The sequence below is a fragment of the Parasteatoda tepidariorum genome, chromosome 3, assembly GCF_982258835.1.
Source record: "Parasteatoda tepidariorum strain Cologne lab strain chromosome 3, Ptep-v5.0, whole genome shotgun sequence".
NCBI classification, from domain to species: domain Eukaryota; kingdom Metazoa; phylum Arthropoda; class Arachnida; order Araneae; family Theridiidae; genus Parasteatoda; species Parasteatoda tepidariorum.
This window is the reverse complement of record NC_141757.1, coordinates 71293726-71304976: the sequence shown is the minus strand read 5'-3', so window position 1 is coordinate 71304976 and position 11251 is coordinate 71293726. Positions and strand designations below refer to the sequence as shown.

At 26.2% G+C, this 11251-nt stretch overlaps 1 protein-coding gene across 1 annotated transcript in view; it reads left to right on the top strand.

Moving 5' to 3' along the window:
* The first annotated feature begins 33 nt into the window (after positions 1-33).
* Positions 34-11251, top strand: part of Ddx1 (ATP-dependent RNA helicase Ddx1) — a 47300-nt gene continuing 36082 nt past the window's right edge. The window contains exons 1-2 of the mRNA XM_087159512.1: positions 34-299; positions 9768-9906. Of these exons, the coding sequence (XP_087015638.1) occupies positions 9891-9906 (16 nt within the window). The 5' untranslated portion in view covers positions 34-299; positions 9768-9890. The remainder of the gene's footprint in view (positions 300-9767; positions 9907-11251) is intronic.

Below are 11251 nucleotides of genomic sequence, written 5' to 3'. Positions count from 1 at the left end.
AGAAATATATAATTTGGAAAAAAACGTTAAATAACTGTCATGCATTTTACTCGCTATACAATTTGATATCAAATTATGCACGAATTACAAGTTAAATCATTTAATAAATTTCAATTCTCAGAAATTAACCACTTGATATTTGTTTTTTGCTGCGTTCGAAAAAGAAAATTCTACGTAAAAGAAAGTTTTACGAGTTGCTGTTTGTAACGCTCGCCTTCAAATATAAATATTACAACGTGTTGCATGGATTACACGGTTTAAACTCAACAATTTGTTTCAGAAGATGAATATGACGGTCTGTTTATTTCTTGGCCACCAAAATATAGAGGCCCGCTCTTTCCCGTTCTAGCCTACAGTAAGTGTGGAAACAAAAATATAGTGCACCTCCAGCCTCCCTCCGCGAGGGTAATAATTCAAAGCTGTCAAATTGAAAACCCGTTTCACTGTCTCCCCTACTTTTTTGGTGGGTAAGGGGTGTTAAGTAACTCGAAACTAATTGACTGACCACTGTCTCTTGCAACCCGCGAGTGCCTTCCAAAAGATATCTGAAGAAACTCGCTCGACAACTCTTATTTTTCTTTTTCTCGTATTCTTTTTCTCGCTTCTTAGAAAAATTTTAGAAATATTTCTTTTTAACTCTAAAGCGGCTTTATTTACACAAATGTTTTATCATTTTATTTAACATGCACTTTTTCTAATTATATCTTGAATTGTTTATTATTTTGATTTAATTATTTTGGGATTTAATAATAACCCAAATATTTAAATTTATAAAATTTTACTATATAGTCATATAAAAGTAATTCATTTAATTTAATTATTCATTTAAAGTAATTATTCATTAAAAAATAAATCTGAAATTTTTCTATAAATAAAATAAAGTTTGTTAAAAAAAAATTTAAATTTATTTGATAACTTGTTTTAAAAATTTTAATGTTAAGAGTTTTATTTTTATTACTTTTTTTCTTTCAATTACAAAGACAAATGTTTCTTTTTCTTTTTTTACAATTTTTTTAAGGATAGTTACACCGTTTTGAAGCTAATTAAATTCCGCCACTTTAAAAAAATATGTTGACATTTAATCCATTGTTTAAACAAATATGGTTGCTTGCTATGTAAATTCAATTTAGATCTAAAAATTTGAATTTTGCAATTTGAATGAACTAAATTCACCTTCACTAGAAACTAACTTCATTTTAATTATTACTTTTGTCTACTACATTTACTATTCTATAAATATCTCTAAACTAGAATTATGATTCGATCTTAAAAAATAAACACCAGGGATATTTGTTATTTATCACAAGCAAATTGTAACATCAAAATTAAAAATTAATCGATTAAATGATCGCAACATTTTAAATTATATTAATACATATCTGGTTTCCGATTATATCACTAAACTTATTCTAATACTTTAACTCGGATACTATAGCAACTTTATCCACAAACTCATATTCGACATTTTTACTTGCATGATTTCTACTTTATTATTGTTACTTTAAAAACTTATCGCAAAAATATTATTTACAATAATACGTTTTTTTTTATTATTTTTTTTACTGATCTTAAACAGTTATTTATTATAAATTTATTAAACTGCATATTTTGAGAGAGCATAGTCTTATATGAAGTCTATTTTTTAAAAAAAATATAACTTATTACTTTTTGTTGTTAAACGGTATTAATATTTTCATCAAATAGTACTAAATTATTAAGTAATGTCTTGTGATTACTTTATATAATGAAGGAACGTCATTTTTAATTTTAGGCCTTTAAGTTAAAATTATAATAACCATAATAATTATAACAGAGAATAATGCTAAAAGTGGGTAATAAAAGCACTTTATTTGTAAATGCCGTTAAAAAAAGACATGATAAATAAATAACTTTCAAAGGAATAACTTATTTCGAAGAAGATCCTTAAAAGCTATCTTTGATAAGCTGTGTAATTTTCTAAACATAAAAGTAAAATTATAGGAAAATTGATTTAAATCTTTCATTTCAGTCTTGCTGGTTCATAAAAAATATCATCGTTTCTGTTGTAAAAATAAATTATAACATTTTCAACTAATAAGCTGAAGTGACAGTTAGTTTAAATTTTCTTTTCTCTAATAGATCATTTCGAAGAATCCTGAAAAACAACAAAATAAAACAATTCTATGTTTTTTTTTTATATTTCAAGATTCAGATTTATGAGGCTGCTCACTGTAATAAATATTAAGATTTATCAAAATAATCGATATAAATAAAATAAAAAATTACGATATCGAAATTTTGCGAAAGAAAAGGCATTTATTGATTTTCATTAAAACTAACAACAGATTGAGACAAGTTTCAGTTACAGAATTTTATCAAGTATCAAAATTATCATTATCATTATCAATTTTATACATTCAAAAAGACAGTATATAGATGTAAAAACAAATATAGTACATATAATATCGGTAATCAATATATCTGTAATGCAAAATAATAATTATCTGCAAAATAGTTGTATCAATATCGATGACTATACATGCAAAATTGAAACAAAAAATTAGATTATCTATCATACATACCATAATGAATAGTGCTCCGACCCGATTTCTGTTCGTAAAAATTAATTCAAAAGGGAGAAATCACGATTACCGGTAATAGGGTTTATATTTCAAGGTCAAGTTTTTTTATTAACTTAACGTAATTCTCAGATAATATAGCTATTTATAATTCTTGATGTTATTTATATTCATGATGTTGCTTATTCATTTCCCTCCCCCTATGTTGGTAATTAGTAATTTCATCACAGATTTTAAGACTTTATGCTGAGGTTTACAACTAATTTCATCTTATCATTTCATTTTTTCTGCTTTAGTTTCTCTGACAAATCTCAAATGCTTGTTTCTTGTTATTTCTTTATTCAAGATTACTTGATCACTTTTCCTTCTTCTCACTGTTAATTTTGAATCAATTCTGAATCAATAATAATAATAATTTTGAATCAATAATGATGCATCTATTATTGAAAATTTATTTGTAATTATTCATGAGATCTCGTTCTAGAAACGTTTAAAATAGAATTTAAAAAAAAACAAACTACAAACTTATTTCAATAATAATTTTTATCTGAAAGATTTATGAGAATTGCGAAAAATATATTGTTTATTAGTAATTTAATCATGTAATTTTTAGGCGTAGAACGAATTAATAACTAAAAGAATGTAAATTTTTGTTTACTGTAATCCTATTTTTCTGTCACTTTTGCACGTTTCATGCGTTTGGTGCTCAATCTCCAAATCTTTTGTCAAAATTTCAAAAGTTATTTGACGTTCTAACAAAATATTTTACAGCTCATTTTATTTATATGTAACAAAAAGTCGAACGCTATACACTTAGAATGAATTAGAAATAAAAATATTTTTTTTAACTAAATTTATTGCAACACCTGGTTAAAAATTATAAGAATATCAAACATAGATAATCCTGAAAGCAAAAAATTTATGCTTCAAACAAATCATAAAGTAAATTTCGAATTTAGAACTCGTTGTAAGTATCTTGCACGATTGAAAATAAAGTATACAAAATTTATCTTTTGACAAAAAGGGAAAGTGACTATGAAAATTATTTCACTTATTAATTGGACGAAAAAGTTAACATTGTCCAATTAACTACTCTGAAAAATTGCTAACTAAAATTATAAACTTGGTTATTTTCTCTTAAATTGAAATTGTTGCAGTCGAGTTGAATGCAATTTTTTCAAAGAATCATTAAATGGCTTTTAAGAAATATTATTTACGTAAAAGAGATTACCCAGATTTTATAATTAAACCATCTAAATTTTTTATTTTTATAAATAAAAATAATTTCATGAACAGAAATATGACTTTCCAAGAGATTCATAAAAAGAAATGAGATTGAAAATATTGACACTTAGATTTGGAAAATAAAAAGATCCAAAACCAATTTCCATACTCATGAGTTCCTATCTGGTCTCTCCCCTCCTCCCTCTAAACGAAATAGTTTAATGGGCGCAATATGATACTGAAAGGAGTCGGATGACCAGCTTTCTTCCATGGTCGATTTTGAAAAGATGGTTTTACGATGACGTGTTGCAGATGTTCCCTTTTATAAATTGTCTCTCTTCGGTTTAACTTTTTTTTTTTAATCGACAATCAAAGAAGACAAAAATTTAAATTTACAGAAGATGAATGAGGTGTTTCTTAATAATTTGATTAGATATTAATTAAATTGGTAAAATCTATAAGATTTGTTTTTATTTGTTTTTCTATTTATATTTATTCATCTATTTATTTATAATAATCAATTATTTGAATTCTAATGAGCATTAGTTTTTTTAATTATCAGTCTTCCTACTATATGCTAAGTATGTTTATTTGTTTAATGTCCCTGGTAGATTTTTAATCATTAACCTTTCATAGCATACATTAAAAATATTTCTGGAAGCTTAAAGTTTGAATCCGTGTAGATTGTCAATCATAAGAATGCTAGAGCACTAAACTTTTTATTTGCAAAAATGTTTCTAAGTTGGAGAGAAGAAGACATATTAGGCTAACTAAATTTATTCAATTAATATTATTAATGAAACATAACTTGTGTTTCTTTTTTTCTAAGTATATATATAAAGAGTTTTACTCACAATAGTTTACTCAAATCAACAGTACGACAATACTAATTGTATTGTCATCACTTTTTCTCTATAAAAGTTTTTGTGCTGTACTACTTTATTGTAGAAATTATAACAAACGAATGTTTTTATTGCCATTTCAGTGAAAATTCTTAGGATATTTCAGATTTACTTTTTAGAATGTGACTTTTGAAAATAATCTTTGATGCCTTACATAACATTACGCAAATTAATTAGCTGTCACATTCATACGAAAAAGTTCAGTGTTTTTTTTCTGTAAATATTTAAAAAATTTTTTTAGCCTTTGTATACCAGCGGGACTTTTTAATCCCACTAACACCAATTCTGTAGCATTTAAACAGAACAAAATAACCCATCTGAACAAATATCTCCCTACAGAAATCTGATTTTCCGTTTATCACTAATTATTGACACCACGCGATTATTTGAAGTTGAACTTCATCTATGGTTATGGAACTATTTAGTTATTGATATTTCGTTCGAGGACGACATTTTATGGTTTTTAAATTTCATTCCTTAATTTTCAGCTTTCGATCTCGTTAAAATTTGCAAGTAGTACGTCTTTCATATTTTTTATTGATTTATTAACATTTTCAAACAGTTATAAGACAAAGTAATAAATTTTCTACTTTAATTAAAATTTTATAAAATGGTTTAAGTCCCAAATTGATTTTTTTTATAAAAAACGAGGAAGTAATATTGGATATTAAATATATATTTGTAGAAGTTTAAAATTGATATTATTTAGTGGGACAAAAGATATTCGCAATTTTTTGATAGTTTTTTAATAATATGGTAAATAAAAGGTTAATGTCTTTAGAAGCAGGGTTGGGTTTTTGACGTCAAAATGTGGTTTTTGACATGACAAGGGTATAATACTGGTTTAAACCGTCAAAAACCCGTCAAAAATGTCAAAAACTAGAGTTTGCCAAAAAAATATATAAACTTCAAAACTACCAACAGTTGCCATGCATTATATTGAAATTTAATTATACTTTAGGTAATCAGCAGGTTTTAAAATATTTTTAATTAAAATTAAGGTAAAATAACAGATTTAAAATCTCAAAAATTTATATTCAAATGCATGTGCAGAAAAATTTTGCACAAAATTTTTTTAAATATTTATATTTTTTGATACTTAAGAAAATTAAAAGTTTATTACTATGCATTTTTGACATATAAGGAACATATAACTAATATTTATAAGGAACTTACAAGTTATGTTGTATAAATTCAAACTTGATACAAGTGTATGAAAAAAAATTTTAATGTTATACCGAATATCTTTATTATCCAGTATGTTAATTTGAATTTAAAAGTAGTTATATTTGTGAATAATGATAAATATAATTCATATTTTTTATTATATTTATTTATAATTATTACACTTATCATTTTAAAACAATTCTTACCTCTTAATTTTTTCCCCCTACTTGTATTAAGAATAAAAAATAATGCATATCTTGAAAGCAAGAAGTAATTATTCAACAGCTGAATATTTAGATATTCAACAAAACTATGTATATAGTATTCAGCAAAATGAAATTCGCAAGTATTTGGATAAACTAAATTTTCAGCATAGTAAATGAATAGGCTGAATATACTGTAAATCGACACTAACTACTCTGTGTATTTAACAGAAAGCACTTAAATTTGTATTGTCTTATGTTAAAAGATTATTAAGAAGATTTAAAAGAATATTAAAAAGATTTTTCTTTAAAAGATGTCTAATGTGCAAAACTGCTAATGTTTATATTTAAAAATGTCTAATTTTTAGTATAATCTATACTATACACTAAATTTGGTTATAAATAAATTTCTTAATAATATCACTGCAGATTTTCAATAACACATGAAAATGAATACATAATATTACAAAAGATGTGAGCTTTCAAAAGTACAAGATTTTGGTTACTATTCAAAATATAAGTGTTCCTTCAAAATTTAAAATTTATTTTTTCTAGAACATATTTAGAAACACTATCCTTTATAAAAAATATATAAATTTTATGTATTAATTAAATTTCACATATGAATATAGGTTTTTGACATTTTCGAAATTTTTGACAGTGAGGTTTTTGACGTGACGGTTTAAACCATGGTTTAAACTGTCAAAAACTGTCACATGTCAAAAACCTGCCAACCCTGTTTAGAAGTATTTATATTAATTAGAATTCCACTCTTTTTTATCGTATGAGTGGAATATTATACTATGTGGAGTGGAATATAATTATAGAAACTTTGAATTTTAATTTATAGAAAATAAGTCTAAAAGTAGATGGGAAATTTTTTAATGCAATAATTTGAACTTGTGAGTGGTTTTGCCCATTGATACCTTAAATAACTTATTATATACTAGCTGAAATAGGAGTTAATTTTGAAATGGAGAATAAGCACAAATAGTAGTGTCTTCAACTTTTGAGACACACATAGTTTTAATATCATTTTTATTTATCCTATGTTTCGCTTATTTTTTTCCATGTTATTTAAAGGAATATATTAAATAAAAAAAAACCTATTTAAAGCTTTTTTTTTCATATCATTTTAAAGAAATGAAATCTATTGAAGCATACCTAACTTCCAATGTGGTGAACCGGGATAGAATCCCAGTCATGACTGGTCGATGCGAATTCCTATCTAACATTGGGAGGTTTTCGTGTTTTTCCTCTCCTTGTAACCCAAATGCGGGTTAGTTTCCTTCAAAAAGTCTTTCACGAAGGTAAATTTTCTCCCAATACTTGATCGAAAAATTCCCTTGTCATTTGGATTGGATTCAAAATAAAAAGACTACGAAGTTAAGCATTAATATTCGTAATTGGGTCGGCAGTTTCACGACATTTATAAAAAAAAATTACAAAAAAGCATTCCTATCTGTAAGAATATTTAGTCCAAAGTTTGATACCAACATGTGGAGCGTTAAAACAAGAGTATTAAAATCATTTTAATAAATGTTCTACCAAATACACATCACGCGCAATAATTTAATTTTTATACGGAAATTTTAATTCCACATCATTTTAAATTTTTTTTCAATTTTTGAAGAACACTTTTCTGCATGTCCTAAAGTTTATAACATTTTGACGAAGGGCTGAGCAAAAAAATTTTTCTACAACAAGGACTGTAAATTCCTGTAATAAAAAAATTGGACTTTCTTATATTAATATCCTTTATTATATTTAACTTTCAAGTTTTCAATTTAACTTTATTTAAAACTTCACTTTTTTAAATTTTGCTTTCTTAAATTTAGCTTTCTAATATTTTAATAAACTATAATTAGATTAATTAAAGTTAATTCCGTCATTGTTTGCAGTGCAAAAATTTTTTCTCAGAAAACACTTCTCTGGGAATGGCTAATAGGGGCATGGAAGAGAAATTAAAATAACACATTGCTCACATACTTTATTCTACCAATGTAAAAGAACGAAAAAATGTGAAGAAAAATTATATTATACACTTTTAATGTGAATTTGAAAAATTTCTCGCTATTAAATACTTAAGTGATTGCATAATTACTACCCTTAATATATATTTTTAGAATCTTGCAAAAAAAAAAGTGTTAAAAAGTATACATTTGGAATGACAAATTAATGTTCAAGCAATAATAAAAAAAAAAAAAAAAAAAAAAAAAAGCAATAGTTTCAAAATCTAGTGAAATACAACAAAGGAATCAGGACTGAAAACATCAAAACGAATTTGATTGCCTGATGTAACAAAGAGAAGCTTAACTCTAAATATTACAACTTAATTTTTAAATTATCACGATGAAATTTCGTGGTGTTTATAATAATCACAGTTCGCATTCTTTCTATTTCCCCTGGCAATCAAACTGGTTTTAATATTTTCAGTCTTACCTTCTTCAGCAGTGATTCTTTATATTTTGATATCGTTTGTATTTTTCTCCCGTAAATATTATATGTGTCCACTAATGTTCTTTTACTTCATTTTTTTAAAAAATTTCTAAAAATTCAATAAAGGATTTTATTACTTAACACCTTACATATACATATGTTCATATTTTTCTTCGTTTACTGAATTGAATAGAAATTTCACAATACAGGGCTAAGTGCTTGGTCATGGTTGGAGGATGTGCGTTCTTGAGTACTAGCTTATTTTACTTTATTTTTTTTTACCGTGGAAAAACAAATTATCCCAGCCATTAGAGTAGTTAAAACTATTTATAAGATGGAAAAATTGCACCACTTTACGTTTATATTTAATGTAAATGTTTTTTAAGACGACAAATGAGTGTACGACAGATTTTTTTTTTAAAAAAAAGGAAAAGAAAAGATTAGGTTTTTTTCATATTGTATATTGGTCTTTATAGTTTCGACTTTATAGTATAGTGGAAGATCTTTACGTCATTATCTTGATTTAATTAAACTCACTATTTCAAAAGCTAAATATTTTGATTCTAAAATATCTTTAAAAAACAAGAAGAAGAAAAAAATTACAAAAAAAGGGGGAGGGAGATAATATATTTAAAAAATAAATTCTACTCTCAAAATTAGTAAAATGCAAGAAAAATATTACTTCTAAATAAATAAAATTTATACGAAAGGAACGAATTAACAGCGAATATATTTTTCATAATACATTATAAGCTTATAAATGAAAAGTAAGCTATCGATTTTTAAAACGCCGTCCCCGTACCAGTTCTTCAAAAGGGCAGTGTGAGAAAAAGATTTCCAAAAGAATGCGAACAGAGTAAAAGTATTTCAGAGAGAGAGGGAGGAAGACCCCCAACAGAGAAGATTAGTCACGGTGAAACCGCAGTCGTATGAGCTTGGGGAAGAAAGTTGCTTCCCTCCCTTAGCCAAAGGTAGAAAGTGACTTGAGTTTCAAAGCCAATATTGCAAAAAGTAATAAAGATCAAAAAATTTGACCCACATTTTCGTGGATAGGAAAGATTGAAAAAATTATTAGTATTTTTTTTAAATTGATTACTCCGATTCTTAAACAAGAAAAATCGGTTCAAAGTGTGAGAAGCCCGCCATAGACTTTACATGTTAAAAGCAGAATTGAGGAGTCTGCTTGGTGCAACACTTTTCTCCCGGCAACCACGATTCATGACCCTGATTTTCTGCTCTTTTGGGAATGCCGTCTTATATCATTGTTTGCCAAGGTTTATTTACGTCATCTGCAGCTGTCGTGTAGAATTGCAATTTTATGAAGAGTAATACTTAGAAATTAAGTTATCGTATAAGTTAATAGTTTGAAAAACTAGACTTAAATAATATTAGTAAAAATGACTGCTTTCGAAGGTAGTATTTCTCCGTTATGAAGCTTTTGTCTAAATATTTAGTATTTTAATATTTAGTATTATTCTGATTAACGTAATATTTTTCTACTATTGAAATAATTAATCTATGGAATCTTTTTATACTTTTATGAAAATTTTTTAATTTTTCTTCCTTTTTATTGTATTTTTATTTATTATTGACAACAGACATAATATCAGTTTTTAGTTATTTCTTGCCGGCGTTTATGTTTACTTGCGTTACTAGCTAATTTACGCAACAATTGAATAAAAAGATTATTAAAGTATTTACATTTTAATTACAATGCACTAAGATGATAACTTAAGAAACACACGCATATAATATCAAGCCTAATTTGAACGGCATAATTATTATTAGTTGTTAGTGAAATTTACTTCAATATTTTAAGTTTAGTTTTATCTCAGAAATAGCATTTTATTATAACTGTCGCCACATCATCCCATTAGGAATATAATATTTGCATTTAATAGGAAAATGCACATCTTCCATGTGTAGTTTTTGGAACAATTTGATCGGATGATGAATCTAATCTCTTTTGACTTTGGTATGTTTCTTGCTCTAGGTGCCTAAATTCTAATGAAGTATCAATTTAAACTTCTGTGAAAAAATCTCCTAAGCCACCCTTTCAGATATAAGCTTTATTCTATCCGTGATGACCCGAACTTGTTTATTTTTCACCAGAATGTTTTGTTGTAGCATTGAGCAATCTTGTGAGGACCCGTAAAGAAAGCTGATAAAGAGAGTTTCTCAATACGCGAGAACATGTCTTCAAATCTTGAAACACCAACATAGGCTTTAATTTTTGTTGAATGATTTGATATTGGTGTAATATGTATTGCTTCTGTATAATTACAAATAAATGTTCCAAAATATCTATTTTTCATTCTTTAGGAAATTGTTTGGTAATTGTAGATTTTCACTATTAACCATTTCTGTAGTTGAGCATTTTAATTCATTTTTATACACAATTCATAAACGCAACAAAACAGATGACAAGAAAAAAGTAAAAACTCTGAATGTATATCACATCATTACTGCTCTTAAATTATGATGTAATCATTATATCATTCTGATTAGTCGGTGAAAGGAAAATGTATGTGATGTTTGATGCATCAATTCCAAATGTTTTTCTGTAGAATTGAATAGATCATTTTGCAATTCGCTACCAAGATTGATAGTGGTTGTTTTAGATACCATGCACTTGGATATTCGACCAATATATATCTTGGGCAATTAGGTCAACTCATAGAATAGCTTCTGGCTATGGTAGGGGTGCACAACCTTTTTCAGTGAAGGGCCACATGCACAGCAGATTGACCAATGAAGG